Genomic DNA, 17,516 nt, shown 5'->3' on the forward strand with positions numbered 1-17,516 from the left:
AGCCAACTACGGTGTGACTGATTACTCTGTCGAGAAACGAATTGAATTATATGTGCTCAACTGAAATACTCCGTTGAGCATTATTTCCCAGTTTTCTATAACAAGGAACAGGGCAACTTTGGAACGATGATGTAATGTAATTATACAACTACATGTACCAAGATCTTGTAGAAATCGGTGAAAATGAGAAAGTCTATAGAAGATACTTCTGATCTATAATTATATGGGTATTATTGACCAGGAACTTTAGAATTCCTATAACTGCAAGAAAGAACTTCTCCCCAAGTGGCGTGTATTGTGTTAAGTGTGTTTACAGAAATACTCCCTGTCTTAATTTCTGTCTTCCTCTATTAGACATAAGAGGTACTACGGTTTGAAGAGGGACCGCTTCACCAATCACGTGGACTCATTTACTTCCTATATATTCAGAAGAGGGTTATTCTGTTTTTAGACACGCAGCAACATATATCAAAGGGGTTTTACCTTTTCCATTTCTTAAAAATCTGCTACAAACCAAATGACCAGTTAGCGAAAAACCATTCCTTTATTTCTCAGACAAATTGAAGGGGTCTTCAAATCTGTCTTTGTCATTGGCAAATCTCCACTGAAAGATGAAAAGGTAAAAATCAAGTAATCCCAATTTGTCGCTAAATCCATTGCCAGATTGCACACTGAAAATATTAAAATCTGCATTGTATAGCTATTGTTAGAAAAAGAAAGAAATCTGACAATTAATGAGTTAAGAAAAAGACATGATGTTCAATTTAACAGGATTGTATGATTTCAAATTAGACCTGCTCAATATCAAAACATGTTGAAAGAATGCATTACATCAGTAATTTATTTTCTTTATGGAAAAGGTGAAGATATATATGAACATTGATATTATAAAGCAAACACGGACCCCTGGACACACCAGAATGAAGGATAATAGACTTCATTGATATTTTCAATGGACATTTTATTATGTTATTGGATTTTAAAAACTTCGTACGTAAAATTACATTACTTAAAATGTAATTTACCAACATATGTAAGTAATAACACGTGGTCTATTCATAGATGTTGCAGTTATCTCGGGCATACTTCGATTGTACGATCGTGTGGGTTAATACGAAATGACAATAGAATTAACATACAAATTAGTGTGGGTTAATACGAAATGACAAAAGATTGATAGTATATTGTTTAATCAATCAATGTGTTGTTCATCAACGTGTTGTTCATCTATATATCAATATGTTGTACATCTCCATATCAACGTTGCACCTTTAATTTGACGTCCAATCCATTGAATTCTGCTCAGAAACTCTACCTGACCTGAACACACGTTAGTGATATTGTTTTCATTGTTACGTATATCTCAAAACGCCATTTCAAAAACGTTAATTGATTTAAAGCTTATTGATGAGAGGAACTAATTGTTTTACTATTCAAAAACATAATCAAATGATAAGAAGTGTATCTTATAATTCTTTTCTTGATGGCAGAATCAAATGGAAAATTGGACGGGAAACTTTCATCAATGTGCCACAACGAGCATTAATGAAGTTTTCCGTTGAATTTTCCCTTTGACACCGCCATCAAGAAGAGAATTATAAGACTCCTTACTTAAATCAATGGATTGTTCAAGATATCTCTATACTAGTAGATGTCATCTCTCTCTCTCTCTCTCTCTCTCTCTCTCTCTCTCTCTCTCTCTCTCTCTCTCTGTAGATATATATATAGGACTCAAAAGTGCAATGGTCACGCCAAAGTGCGATGGTCTACGCCAAACTCCGATGGTGTGACACGCCAAAGTGCGATGGTCCACACTCATGGTCAGACACGCCAAAGTGGTGTAAGTCGAATGCGCCATAATGCGATGGTGTCGACAAGACAAAGTCCGATGGTACATACTAATGCGCCAAAGTGCGAAAGGATGACACGCCGAAGGCCATTGGTTTGTAAACGACAGTGTTTTGGTACAGGTTGTACGAACCGTGTGTTGTTACACCAAAATCCATGCAATAAGGATAATCACTTTTTTCAATACCATTTAGTTGTATTATTAAACACAAAACTTTCCAACACGAAATCGTATAGAATGTTTTGCCTTATTGCATACCCCCTGAAATTTATTACATGTACATCACACTTAATAAATGATCATGAATTAAAGAATGTTTGGGCGAAGCAGATAGTTCAACAAGAAATGTACTTTAACACTGTAAGCCCTGTCGTTGCTGTCGTCCATGTCAATCTTAATCACTCCTGCCTTCTTCCAATACACCCCGAAGAAGTTTGTGTCAGCACTGCATCAGAAAGAACCCTCATTTGGGCAAACTAATGTTGCATTTCGTCGGTTTCATTTGAAAGGCGTTAAGAATGACGTCACAATGACGTGACCTCAGAAACGCTACTGAACCGCAATCTTTGGCGTCCGTAACGTTAACGAACCATCGCGCTTTGGCGTCCGTTAACGTTAACAAACCATCGCACTTTAGCACAGATCATCACACTTTGGCGTTACCATCGCACTATCGCACTTTGGAGCGTCCATCGCACTTTAGAATATATATATATATATATATATATATATATATATATATATATATATATACATATATATATATATACATATATATATATATATATATATATATATATATATATATATATATATATATAATAAAGATAAATTAGAACGCCGAAAATAACTCAACCGGTTTCATTTTCAATTTTCAAGAGTTATGACATTATTGCTTAGTTATACATTATAGATTTAACTATGACGTCAAACGTGACGGATTGTATTGACGCTTTAACAAAGATCATTATGACGTCATGATACAACGTTATGAAATAATACGTGAGAAAAGAAAAAAAAGAAAAAAACACAGCCGACTTTTGGTCTGTGCAAGATAAAAAATATACAATATGTACAATAATAATGACAAGTTTGTTTACATAGCACATAGGAGTTGACTTCTGGCCTATGTGTTAACAATCAAATAAAACAGATTTATAATACTTGAAAATGTTTATAAATCATATATAGTTTTGCATTTTATGGAGCGTTTAATGCAGGTTTGTATCCTCGAATAAACAACGTTTCTTTAGTTTCACGCTCCGTTTCCGTAGTATTTTTCAGGAATTTGTAAAAGGGGAAAATTTTAGAGTTCGGACTGAAATTTTTGACACAGTTTCGAATGTGTTTACTGACTTGAGTACATTGGTATTTTGGTTCCCTTATTTGTTGACAGTGTACAGTCATCCTGTGTTGTAGGGTGTCGCCTGTCTGGCCGATGTAATTTTCTCCACAACCAGCACAAGTTATCACATACAAGAGGTTGGAAGAAGTGCACGTCATGGATGATTTCACAGTAAATTGGCTTCCGTCTTTGAAATAAAATTTGGATCCAGGTGTTATATATGGGCACGTGGTGCACCTTGGTTTATTACATTTGCTGATGGTGGGGATATCATTGTTGCTACTGGAAAAACATGTTCTGGTTAGAATTGATTTTAAAGAAGGGCTTTGCCGTTTACTTTTGATAATTTTTGATGATTCCAATATTTTTTTCATGGTTCTTGAGAAGATTTTAAGTGACCTCAACCTAGTTTTGTAAATATATCCCCTTTGAAAGAGGCATGACCCTTCATTTGAACAAATCTGAATCCCCTTCACCCAAGGATGCCTTGTGATGCTCAGGAGCTAAAATGACAGCAAACCTGAATTTCACATTGCTTTCAAGTAAATCTCGTTTTTATAATAAATCGTGCATGTACAATTGTACTCGGATCATAAAAACTTTAATTGATAAAGATAATTAAATCAATGTTTTGTTTTATTATTATTATTTTCAAATGTGCATGATGTCTATATGTACAATGTACAACCGCAACGGTGGCCGAGAGATTAGAGCGTTCGCCCCGCATGCGGAAGGCCGGGGTTCGAATCCCGGCCGCGACAGACCTTAGTCATTAAAACAGATAGTGACAGTTCCATCGCCAAAACGCTCGGCATCAGGTGTGAATGTCACGGGTCCTCGGAGATGATCTTAAAAACGGATGACCCGTGTCACAGTAGAATGCGGGTGGTTTCGTCCCTATTACATATTCGCACCGAGTGGTTTCGTCCCCATGCAGATAACCTAAGGTAGAACATTGCCTTATAGTCGAGTGGTTTCGCCCCAATGTACTAATCGAGTGGTTTCGCCCCAATTTTGTAATGATATTTTATTTCTGTTTTTTACGGGTATTTCTTTTTAAAAAAACCCATTAATTTATATCATTGGATTTTTAATCACATACTGTATTATTACATCCATAATAGAATAGATATACGTTTGGGATAGCATATATAGTAATCCAAGTTTTTGTATGACAATATTGTTGAACGACCCTAGTAGATAGTTTGCACTGCAGCTATCACTATCACTAATAATATAACAATTTAACATATCTTAAAATTATAACAATTTAACATATCTCAAAATTCACTTTCTTAAAATGATCAACTACTTGTACTACATTGCTGTTTAACGTTTATGCTATTAAATTGAATTCTTCAATTTGAGATTTATATAAATATACCTAAGATTAATAAAATCACATAATAGACACACTAATTTTATCTACATAATGCTAATTCTGTTTTATATGATAATTTTTATTTACTGATTTTCCACAATGAATGCAACTTGCCATGGCAAAAATTCTTGGTATAATGATAGAAATGGACATAGTTTGGACGTCGGTAAATTAATATACTGTATACTAGTATTCATTAATTTCAATTCAATTGCTCATCATTTAAAGAGAGTATGCTCTGATCAATCGTCCCAACCACTGTTGCCGTATATAAACATCCAAATGATCAAAATGAACATACCTTGGGCGTCGGTAAATTAATAAATAGCATTCATCCCCTAATTTCAATTGCTCATCGTTAAAGGAGAGTATGCACTGATCAATCGTTCCGACCACAGTTGCTACCTACTCAATGGGGGCGAAACCACTCGGGACGAATCCACTTGGGTACAGGTAAAGGTACGAATCCACTCGGTGCGAATATGTAATCGGGACGAAACCACCCGACACCTCACAGTAGGTGTGAAACGTTAAAGAACCCTCACTGCTCAATGGCCGTAAGCGCCGAGCATAGGCCTAAATTTGAAACCCTTCACCCGTCTTAGTGACGACTCCATATGAGTGAAAAATTCTAGAGCGTAAGCAAGATACAATCAATCAATGTACAATGTACATGTATCACAAATTGTATTCGCAATTAAAAATTGCATCAACATTCATCAAAATAACTACCAGGTTATGATTTGAAAGGATAGCATAATAATATTTCAAAACTATTTCACATATACTTTGTTCTTTTATTCAGTTCAGACTTCAAAACTCGAATGCCTGATTTTTACTTCCAAATTCACTATAATTATCTTACAATGTATATCCACCCGTGCATACACGGGTTAATGTGTAATGCAATATCACCTAGCACAGGCACTTGTTTCTGTAAATGACTAATGACCTCTGTATACTAATAATAACACAAGGTACCTAACTTCAAATGACACCGAATGGCACCCCTGAGAATGTCAGCCTTTTGATCTTCCAGGGAATATGCGATGCAAATATATTTACTACCGTTATATCATATACCTAGTAGTGTATCAGCCCTGATACACCTATCTTGGCTAGGGTGAGACAGCTGCAAGTAGGTAGGGCTGTCTCGCCCTAAGGGCCGAGATATCTCTGTCTCGGCCCGTTGTCAAGGGGCTGTCTCGCCCTCAAATTTCAAATGGCTATTTCTTCTTTAATCTTTTGAAACCTAACATAATTACATTAAAAACTGATGTTAGACACAATTTTTTTCAAATATAATATTTACTTCCACGACAAAATTTAAATTTAAGCAGAAAAATTAAATAAAAACGTTTTCAAAAACAGCGCTAAATTGTAGCGAGTATCTAAGCAAAGGGGGGTAACCCAAGTAACAATTGTTTATTTAGAACAATAACACGTTTAACTTCATTTCAAAACAATCAACGTTCTAGGCAACAGATAACAGTAGGAGGATTATGGAGGGTGATACTGAAGCATTTTCAGAAATCCCCGGTCCTAATGGAGATAAAATGTTAATTTACAGCAATTTTGATGTAGAAAACTGTTTTAAAACGATTTCTGAAATCTAAAATCCCGAGGAATTGGCAATAAAACGAGAAAAGCAGAACCAATATCTTCCGACGTTTTTCAACGACTTATAGATGCTAAACAGATGGGAAGCGGTAAAATAAAACTTACTTCAGTATAAGGTAACATTCCCTAAGCAAATAAATAGCAGCATCAGATCTGTAAACATTCCCGTTCATACGATGACGCCACATAAACAAAGTTCTACAACTCTTACAAATTATATGAAATAATGAAAACGGGCGAGAAGGGTAAATCCGAAAAAAGAAATAAAAATAATTCACTTATTTCCAATTTTAGTATTCATTAGCAAGCCCCTAGGAGCTGCTTAATAGTATATACATGTACATGAACAGCACAGCGATAGATATGACGAGTTTCTCAGCCAAGCAGTTCAGTTAATTGAAACGTCCAGATTTTAGACCACATGAGGGGATGTCCATGATTAATCATCCTATTATTGTGACCAGCAATGGAATAAAGCTACAAAACCCAGACTTTAGCATGTTTCACAATGCCAATAGTACTGGAAACATAACCATTAAAGTAAACTCACTGAAGGAATGAAATAGTCAAATATCGTTGTACAGTACACCATGTATTTATGTTTGGGTCAATACCCCCCCCCCCCCCCCCCATTTAAAAAAAAATGTTTATCAACTTGTGTTTTAGGTATATGATATAAACAATATCACACTCTAATGTTGATCTCGGACCTGGAATTGCCCCTCGAGTGATCTCGGCCCGAGCCCGTAATCCCAGGTCCGAGATCAACATTAGAGTGTGATATTCTATATGTATTGTACAATCATTCAACTTAAAAACCATGTATGACATGACTGCATTCATTGCCTCTTATCGCCGAAAACTGCAACAAAACATGGGTCTACAGCTCGATTTCCCGTTTTATACCACGAAGTGCTATGTTGATTTTCAGCCCATGGTCGTAGTACAGGGAAGTGTATTATGGTAGTGATCGAAAGGCATCACGTGGTTTATTCATGTATTATCTAAGAAGATAATAGTCAAAGTTTACGTCTCCATGATTCATATACCCCTTCCCCCGCTCCCTGGTTAATTTTCAGTCTTAGAAAACGTAATTTTAATTCACAAACCACTAGGCCGACTAAAATTATAATATATAATGATATAAATTTCATAAAATGTACATTTGTATATGGTGTTAGTGCACATAAATGTAAAACTTATACGATACCAATTTTGATGCACCAGATGCGCATTTCGACAAATAATGTCTCTTCAGTGATGCTCAACCGAAATGTTTGAAATCCGAAATAACAATGAAGTTTTAGAGCTATTATAGCCAATAACAGCGTGCCCAAAAAAATGGAGTCAAATTCGTCCAAGGATAAGAGCTATGCGTGAGAGAGATAATCCTTAATTTTGAAATGAATTTCTAAATTTTATAACAACAATTAAATATACATCCGTATTTTCAAGCTAGTAACGAAGCACTTAGCTACTGGGCTGTAGAGACCCTTGGGGACAAACAGTCCACCAGCAGAGGCCTCGACCCAGGGGTCATAATGTAAAACTTATACGGTACCAATTTTGATGCACCAGATGCGCATTTCGACAGATAATGTCTCTTCAGTGATGCTCAACCGAAATGTTTGAAATCCGAAATAACAATGAAGTTTTAAAGCTATTATAGGCCAAAAAAATCTAAAGTGCTGGACTTGTAATATCCACAGGCAATTGCATCGTTTGGGGTCGAATTTACTATATAAAGAGTAAAGGTATAGAACTCTAAATATAGGGTACCCAAGTTAGCCGATGTAAAAACAGTAAGTTAATTGATATAAAATTCTACTTTGTATTTTAATTTATTCATACATAATCAATCTACATTACTACCAAAGTTCATCCCGAAATTCCGTATACTTCCCAAGATATGCAGAAATGAACTCGGAAAAATGCCTATTATTTTTTGGTTGACATTTAGCTGGGCCCTGACACTATACGACTACACAGAGTGTTTGAGCATTGCAACAAGCTATCAAATAGAATGTGCAGCATAAAATATCATTTCTAAAATGAATTTCTTACCCCAATTCATAAAATGAAGTCCGTAATAGCTCCTAGTGACTGAAAATTTTAAACCGTCTCTACTTTCATTTAACACAGTAATTTTCATCGGTGCCACTAACTTCCCACATTGACATCATTATTATCAATCGTCAAACACCTGTGATAATGTGATTTAGATAAAAATAGACATAATAAGACATTTGTATATTTATAAAGACTTGTTATTAGCATAATGTATGTACTATAATGAATCAATATTGATAAATATTAGTATTTGAGTCTCTAAATCGTTATGGGTCCTTCCATCTCTTTTGGGTAATTAGTCATAACTACCGTTCATGGTTGGGATTGTGAAAGTACAGACGGTTTAAAACATTTCAGTCACTTGGAGCTATTACGGACTTCATTTTATGAATTGGGGTAAGAAATTCATTTTAGAAATGATATTATATGCTGCACATGCTATTTGATAGCTTGTTGCAATGCTTAAACACTCTGTGTAGTCGTATAGTGTCAGGGTCCAGCTAAATGTCAACCAAAAAATAATAGGCATTTTTCCGAGTTCATTTCTGCATATCTTGGGAAGTATACGGAATTTCGGGATGAACTTTGGTAGTAATGTAGATCAAATTACATATAACATATAATATTTGGAGGAAATCGATTAACATCATGCATTATCAAACTATTTAATTCGATCATATCTCAGGGCAAGATACCATCTGCTTGGAAGCAAGGACTCATTGTTCCCTTGGATAAAGGAGGAGACAAACCTAAAACATCCCCAAATAGCTACAGACCGGTTACCCTATTGCCATGCTTCCTTAAAATTTTCGAAAGTGTCTTGAATGACCGAATCTCAAAGTTTATTCTTCACAATCATTCCTTTCCTAATAAACAGCAACAGGAATTCCAAGAGAAACTAGGTTGCCTAACTGCGTCTTTCAATTTAAAAGAGACAATCAGTTACAACTTAGAACAAGGTAGCCATGTGCATGTAGGTTTTTTAGATAGCTCCAAAGCATTTGACACTGTCTGGCGACATGGTCTACTCTACAAACTGCATAAGTTAGGTGTAAATGGCAAATGCTGGTCGATTATTAATTATTGTCATATAAATACATCCAGCTCCGTTGTTGTAAATCAAACACAATCAAGATGGTTCAATGTGCTACAGGGTGTACGTCAAGGTGGTGTGTTGTCCTCATTCTTATATTTGGTATTCATTAATGAATTAATTGATACCTTAGAACATTGCTCTACTTGTACAAAGCTATTAAATGTGGCAAGTAACTGTCCCACATTGGCAGATGATATTTCTTTGATAGGCCTAACACCAATATCTTTGCAAAGTATGTTAAACATAGCAAACGAATATTAAAAAAATGGCAATTCAAATTCAACGCTGTCAAATCCTGTATACTGCAGTTCCGTTCCAAAAGCAGACGTACTAACCAGGATTTCATATGGACTCTAGGGGAAAAAACTATATCCTATGTGGACTTGCATACTCATTTGGGTATAATTGTGAATAATAAAGGATCTCTGTCAGACCATATCAAGAATGCCTGTAGGAAAGGGAAAAATTCATTCTACGCCTTAACAGATATCGGCTCTCCATATCTCAACCCTTTATCACTGTCAAAACTGTACAAATCCGTTGTGCTACCTTCTGTTCTGTGCGGTTGTGAACTTTGGAACAACATGTCAACAGCAGATTCTCAACGTCTCAAAAGTGTTTCAACATTCTATTTCTAAATCGGCGCAGAATCTCCCGCGCCAAACACGATCTGACATGTGCGAAAGTCTTTTCAACGTTATTCCAATCTCAGTGGAAATAGACGCATGGAAACTTCTGTTCTTTGGTCGTTTATGTCGGATGTCCAGTCAAGCTCTCCCGAAACAAACTTTTCTAATTAGATTTTTTTCATACTTCGTGAGATTAACAAATAACCAAGTAGGATTTATACCTGACGTCGTCCAACTCCTGACCATATATAACCTCATTGACTACTTACATCAATGGATAGAGAACGGTTCCTTTCCTTCCAAACAATCCTGGAAAACTTTTGTACGCTCTGCTACCACCAGAACTCACATAGCTATGCGACACCTGAGAATGTCCTCTGACCCTGACTTCTCACGATTTCTTACAATTTTTGACGGGTGTCAACCCTCATCATTTTCGTACATACCTAATAATTGTTTCGAAATTCGATTGTGCAAATTCATTTGCAAACTGACTACTGATCAACGTCGAGATTCCCCGGATTATTGTCAACTGTGTGGTGTGTGTTTCCTAAATCTATTTACACATATTGTTTGTTCGTGCTCAATAACTGCCGACATTCGAGGTAATTGGTGGAATGACATCACAAACAACCATTGCATTGATCTCTCTGCAGAACGGTGTGGCCTTACAGACAAAGATCTATACTGTATTCTCCTGGGTCGTATACCAAATACTAATTTAGATCCTTGTGAACTTGGGGTTTTTCAAATTAAAAACTTCAAATTTTTAAGCAACGCTACAGCCACATATCAGCGTTACATACGTCATCTGCCAGTGATGGCTAACTAATCACTCAACCGATCTTGTCAGTCTGTATGAAAATATTTTTTTTTCTTTCTTCTGTATCTGTTCATTGTATATATCATCATCATCACTCTGCTTATTATCATTTTGCTTTCCTCTATATTTTGTCATATATATGTAATTGCATGTAATTAATATTTCTATATTCAATCCCATAATGGGGAAATAAAGAATGAATGAATGAGTCTCTAAATCGTTATGGGTCCTTCCATCTCTTTTGGGTAATTAGTCATAACTACCGTTCATGGTTGGGATTGTGAAAGTACAGACGGTTTAAAACATTTCAGTCACTTGGAGCTATTACGGACTTCATTTTATGAATTGGGGTAAGAAATTCATTTTAGAAATGATATTTTATGCTGCACATTCTATTTGATAGCTTGTTGCAATGCTCAAACACTCTGTGTAGTCGTATAGTGTCAGGGCCCAGCTAAATGTCAACCAAAAAATAATAGGCATTTTTCCGAGTTCATTTCTGCATATCTTGGGAAGTATACGGAATTTCGGGATGAACTTTGGTAGTAATGTAGATTGATTATGTATGAATAAATTAAAATACAAAGTAGAATTTTATATCAATTAATTTATTGTGTTTACATCGGCTAACTTGGGTACCCTATATTTAGAGTTCTATACCTTTACTCTTTATATAGTAAATTCGACCCCAAGCGATGCAATTGCCTGTGGTAATATCCAAGGGAAACCGTTAGGCCGAGGAAACACGGGTTATGTAAATGCGTCATTTTAGGCAAACAATATTGATGATTTTAATCATATCTTTCCTAAGTACACTATACATAGATTTAAAACACTTTATTTTGCTACAAATATTCCCGTCGTCCACTTTGAGATCGTCAGCTAAGAGAGAATCGATGGAGTCTACTATGTAATGTAGATATTAAGAGAAATCAAAAAGTGCGAATTTGGAAAACAGCACTTGCTGCTAATATGTTTTTGCTCATTTAGTTCACTTATTTCTTATAATTTAAAAAATAAACAAAGCTGTGTTTATTTTGATAATCGCTTGGTTTGAAAAGAGAAAAAAGTCGTCGCAGGTAATACGTCACAATGCACAGTTTACATCGGCCCAATCGGAACATCACTCGGCCTGTTCCGGAGAATAAACGTTTAACTTGAAAAAAAAAATGTAAAAAAGAAGATTACTTTATTAAATATATACATGTGTCAGAAAATACATTTTGTGTGTATAATTGCATATTCATTACAGTGAAATGACGCCAATATACAAATATAATACAGTTTAATTGTACATGAAACTATCATGTGATGATACATACAGATATGTAATACATGTAAATTTTATAATTCATTGCCATCGCTAAATGATTATACATGTAACCCCTCAATACTACAAACTTCTGTACTACAGTTTGTTTTCTTTTTATGTCATATACTATCTATTTGGATAATTTCCTGTCTTTTCCTCTGATGTTTATTACTCATTTTGATTTACATGGCCTCAAGGGCACTGAATTAGTTTAATGAAATCTGTTTTAATACAGTGAAATGATGTCATTACATTTGTACTTTGACACAGGAATAAATTCCGCTGAAATAATACAAATATACACCAATACTTACAATAGCACATGGAACTAATTGATCAGTGGCTAGTCTACTAAACACATAAGGCAAATAATACCTCCTGCAAATTATTCTAGATGAGGCATGGTGGATAGTATCAGAATAACAAAATGTATATTGATATATATTGACCCCACCCCTAGTGTGTCCAGGGGTCCGTGTTTGCCCAACTATCTACTTTGTATTGCTTATAGGAGTTATGAGATTGATCACTGTTTGTTATCATCGCCTTTCATATATATGTATATTTACTAGTAAATCAAAATTATTCTTTAAACTACTGTGTATTATTAGAAATAAAGTTAAATTTTGTTAGAAACATTCACCTCTGCCAAGTCTACATAACTTCACTCATCTAAGTTGAGCCAAAGCACACATCCAATTCATGCCTCTCTGTGACTTACACTTGGAATAGAGAGAATGACCAGGTAATCCACATTTATGCGATGGTTTCCTGTAGATTCCATGACTGTATCTGTGGTTGGTACAAACAGTATTTAAAACCTGGATCTAAATTCAAATGCCAGCACGGTTGGCAAGTAGTTCAGGTTCACCAACTTCTCACTCAAATTGCCTATAACTGTTCTTGAACAAATTTTGCAAATAGATTAGAGCTGTTTCCGGTGTAAATATGTGATAGGTTCAACATGGGCTATCAAAATACTGTTCCAGGGCAGACATCAGTGGATGCTCTTTATTTTCAACTGCCACATACGTTTTTGTGAACCAAAGGGACATAACTCGTACAGCAGATAATATTTTGGTTTTTTCTTTTAAATCATAAGTCGATATCTATGCTAACAATATTTAAAACAAAATTTTGGATCCTCCTCCGGATTGAGTATGAAGATAGTAATTATCTCAAAATTTAAACTTTCTAATATTCATTTGGGAATATGATTTATTGAATTCTGAAAATAGCACATATTCAGTTATTTTCATTCAAGAATGTGCATTTGGTTTCAGACCTGGGATCACACACTAAATGAAGTACATGATACATTTTTACCATTGATAGGTATATTACACTCAAATAAATGTTTTCAAATAAAAATTTCTCGGTTTTAAGATATTCATGTACCATGCCTATTATACGACCTGCCTGACTCTTATGTGGAGCAGTACTTGATAATATAGTTCTAACATCAAAGGTTAAGATAACGAACATTAATCAATCTCATAACTCCTACAAGCAATACAAAACACGGACCCCTGAATAACATAAAACTTGTAGTACGGTGCTTTTGTGAATAACTTATATCATTTGAGTCTCATTTGAATTTAGTTCGTCGAATTTATCTATTCAAGGTCATTAGCACTTTTTGCTTAAGTTTTATCTGCGTGAAATACAATTTTTTAAAAATTCAACTCCCAAAACATGCCTCTCAGTTGACAATAAACTTTGATTTGTAACGCTTTACTTCTTCTTCCTTCTGTTACAGCGATGGAGGGATCGCTTTGGTTGACGCTAATTGCCACTTGCATTCTACTAAAGCCTTCACATTCCATTTGTAAGTATTGTTTTTTCAAATCATCTGTGCAATGATTAATGATGTAGCAAGGGAAAGTATAAGCTATGTCAGAACTAGATGTCCTATCACAAAATATTTTTACCAAAATTATCAGTGTCGTACCAGATTGGATTTCAATGATTCACATCTTAGGATTTCGGTGTGAATAATACAACTCCACACGCCATGTATATTATACGGTTATTGAACTTGTATTGGTGCGAGTGTCAATATTCACCTATATCAGTTCAATAACCCTTTTATTATATAGATGAAGTATTTAGTTGTTAAATTATATCCCTTTTCACTCAAACTACTCCAAAAAAGACGAGAATTCATCAATATTGGCATCTAGGTGAAGGTGTGCAATAACAGCATGCATTTCTTAACTGTTCAATAGTTAACCCGTCATTAATGCATGAAGCAAACTGATTTTGTAAATGGGGACATCATAATTTGTGTACAGTAGAACATTTTGCTTAAGTAAATATCAAATACCGGCTCTGTCATTTTGACTTGTTTACGTCGTTACTGTAACGTCAATATTGAACGCTCATACTCGGAATGTTTCGAGCGCATACAATTTACGCAATGCGGAGCTATCGTTCAATAAATTCTCAGGATATTGAACGCTAACATTCTCTAGATTTTACGCAGATTTAATAATAGACTATTTATTAGCTATATAACAATTCGCTTTATGAGATTACAAAGCTTTCTGAACACTTCAAAGGCATGGCTTAAAAAAGCCTGACGCCGCGTGGCATCATACAATCTAAATAAGTTCCAATATCCCATGGAGATCCAGGTTATAATAGGTCCTCATTACCCCTTGCTTGTCGTAAGAGGCGGCTAAATGGGGTGGTCCTTCGGATAAGACCGTAAAAACCGAGGTCCCGTGTCACAGCAGGTGTGACACGATAAAGATCCCTCCCTGCTCAAAGGCCGTAAGCGCCGAGCATAGTCCTAAAATTTACAGCCTTTCACCGACAGTGGTGGTGTCTCCATATGAGTGAAATATTTTCGAGTGGGACGTTAAACAATATAAAATCAATCAACCATATTCAAAGCATAATCGCTGTAACCGTTGTTACTGTATCTCAAATAAAGCATATCAATTGATGACGTTTTTGCAATATGGTTTAACGTAAAATATAAAACTTTCACTTGCACAGCTAAGTATACATAACGATGGATATGCTTTGGTTAGTATGGTACTAAGGATTTGCGGATTGTTGTTCGTTTCATTCTTTTTTCGTCCATTTACAGTGACAACTACACCGAAACCTACCACAACTACAACCACAACCACTATGCCTTCAACAGTAACAAGTATGCTTTTTACACATTATTTTCAAAATAAAGCATGCATAAATTTTTCGTTTGGTTCATGGGCTAAAGCAATTCCACATGTTACTTTATGCAGAAATATTTCCGTAAGATTTTGTGTCAATTTCAAAGCACACTTGTGACACCTTGTTTTTACCGTAAAACATAATACAATAATCATAAAGACATTCCCTAAAACACTAGTATCGGAACATCTTTCTACATATCTCATAACTAAATCATAACATCATTCTTTTTCAATTATGTGTAAGTGCTGTGCTGTAAATAGTATCAATCTCTTGTTTTCCAGATCAATGCTCTGCACAAGTAGACTTGATCTTTGCGCTGGATTCTTCTACCAGTGTTGGAAATGACAATTACGACAAAATGAAAGACTTTGTCAAGAAGTTTCTGCATTCTGCAAATATTGACGGCGGAGAAGTACGTGTGGGTCTTGTGTCCTACAGTAGTTTGGTCACCGTGGAATTCCAGTTAAACTCCTACACAACCAAAGCTGACGTATTCGCCGCTGTAGATAACATACCTTGGAGATACGGAAGTACCAACACCGCTGATGGTTTGCAAACAATTCATGAAGACATGTTCACTGAAGGCAATGGCGACAGACCAGGTGTTCCAAACATCTGTATCATTATGACGGACGGTGTTTCCAATATTAACTACAGAAGAACAATCCCCGAGGCAAAAGAGGCAAGACAAAAAGGCATTCATATATATGTCATAGGTATCGGTCTGAAGGACTTGAAAGAAGTCAATGAAATAGTCAGTGAGCCTGCAAGTTTGAACGTCTTTGCTGTGAATACCACTGATGAATTAGAAGGTCTTGAAGAAAAAGTCCTTGTAACCTCGTGCCCAGGTATATATAAACAGAACATTTGAAATCAACGCAAAGTTTCTTTTTGCACTTAAGAAATGGAATTCTTAACATTAATGTGCTTTGAGTTATGTACCAGAATTGTTTTTTATGTTTCGGGAATACTGGCAATTTTCACCGTCATTTATTTAAAGTAACAACTACACCGATACCTACCACAACTACAAAAAAGCCACGGGACACCGGTTATGACGTTGTATTTCTGCTTGACTCCTCTGTGAATGACAGAGGAGTATTCAATCAAATAAAGGACTTCGCCCAAAATCTCGCGGGTAATTTCAGCATTGATGATGAAGAATACCGTATAGGTCTCGTGCGGTACAGTACGACTTCAGATACAATTGCCCACCTCCAAGATCTCGATACCAAACGAGAAGTTATTGATAGGATTCAGGAGATACCCTATCAACCCGGTGAAAGTAACCTGCAGGACGCTATTGATATTGTTTCATTAGATAATTTCCAGGAGAACAATGGCGACAGAAACTTTGCAAGAAACTTGATTGTTTTACTAACTGGTGTGGATCAAAGTTCGAACCCTTATGACTCATTCCGTGCGGCAGAACGTGCGGAGGATGATGGGATAAACATCTATACCGTTGGGTTTTACATAAATGATACTTTCGAGGTTGATGAGGTTCCAACGCATCCTCTTAGCACGTACCGATATCTGGTTAAAAGGAGAGGAGATATTAAAAGTATTCCTCGGAAATTAGCTAATTCCAGTAATTACATTGGAATGTTTCTAATCTGTATCATCAATGCCTATTCTTGATGAAAACAAAGATAACATCGCTTAGTCCTATCTTGGCAGGCTTTTTTTAATATCATTGATATATCAATTCACGAAAACGTTCATATTTTTAATTTCAAAATGAAGATACGTTTATATTGATCTCAAATTTTATTTTATAGTTGATGACGTGCTCCGTCCGAGGAGAAACAGACCAGTACCTACAACTACTACTACTAGTATGTTCATTTTCTAATGTCTCTTGAGAGAAAGCGCAATCACTTGCAAAGTGTAGGGCACGAAAGGTGAATATAACGGAAAGTGATCAATCTCATATATCCCATAAGCAATACAAAATAAATAGTTGATTAAATAGGGGCTCCTGGACATATATAGCATAGTCGATTTTTATATTAGAAAAGAGTATTCTTAGCAGTTTTGCATTTACAAACATTGTCTTTGATACAAACTCGAACAGATCGGTTGGTGTCCCTCGGAGCATCCATCGAAATATCAAAAATATGTCCTATATACAATCGTCAAATTGTCAGCTTTGGTACAGAAACGACAATTCTTATACCCAAATTAAAGACTGTTATGTTCCTT

General features: G+C 35.5%; 2 protein-coding genes across 5 annotated transcripts in view; both read left to right on the forward strand.

The window, feature by feature from the left end:
* The window catches only part of LOC125682013 (matrilin-2-like), a 30,150-nt gene that overhangs the window by 8,344 nt on the left and 4,290 nt on the right, over positions 1-17,516 (forward strand). For 3 of the 4 annotated variants that reach the window (XM_056157525.1, XM_056157527.1, XM_056157526.1), the window contains 4 exons: positions 13,885-13,953; positions 15,223-15,285; positions 15,593-16,159; positions 17,093-17,149. In XM_056157525.1, the coding sequence (XP_056013500.1) occupies positions 13,887-13,953; positions 15,223-15,285; positions 15,593-16,159; positions 17,093-17,149 (754 nt within the window). In that variant the 5' untranslated portion in view covers positions 13,885-13,886. The remainder of the gene's footprint in view (positions 1-13,884; positions 13,954-15,222; positions 15,286-15,592; positions 16,160-17,092; positions 17,150-17,516) is intronic. The other variant, XM_048922386.2, reaches the window with a different exon arrangement.
* Positions 16,166-17,059, forward strand: LOC125682014 (collagen alpha-4(VI) chain-like). Its single transcript, XM_048922387.2, has one exon. It carries the CDS (start codon positions 16,248-16,250, stop codon positions 16,950-16,952), a length of 705 nt encoding a protein of 234 aa, XP_048778344.1. The 5' UTR covers positions 16,166-16,247; the 3' UTR covers positions 16,953-17,059.

The sequence above is a fragment of the Ostrea edulis genome, chromosome 2 (genome assembly GCF_947568905.1).
Source record: "Ostrea edulis chromosome 2, xbOstEdul1.1, whole genome shotgun sequence".
In the NCBI taxonomy this organism is placed as follows: Eukaryota; Metazoa; Mollusca; class Bivalvia; order Ostreida; family Ostreidae; genus Ostrea; species Ostrea edulis.

Bases quoted from the DNA above. Each gene is read 5' to 3' on its own strand.
- LOC125682014 (XM_048922387.2), top strand. From the start codon at position 16,248: ATGTACCAGAATTGTTTTTTATGTTTCGGGAATACTGGCAATTTTCAC.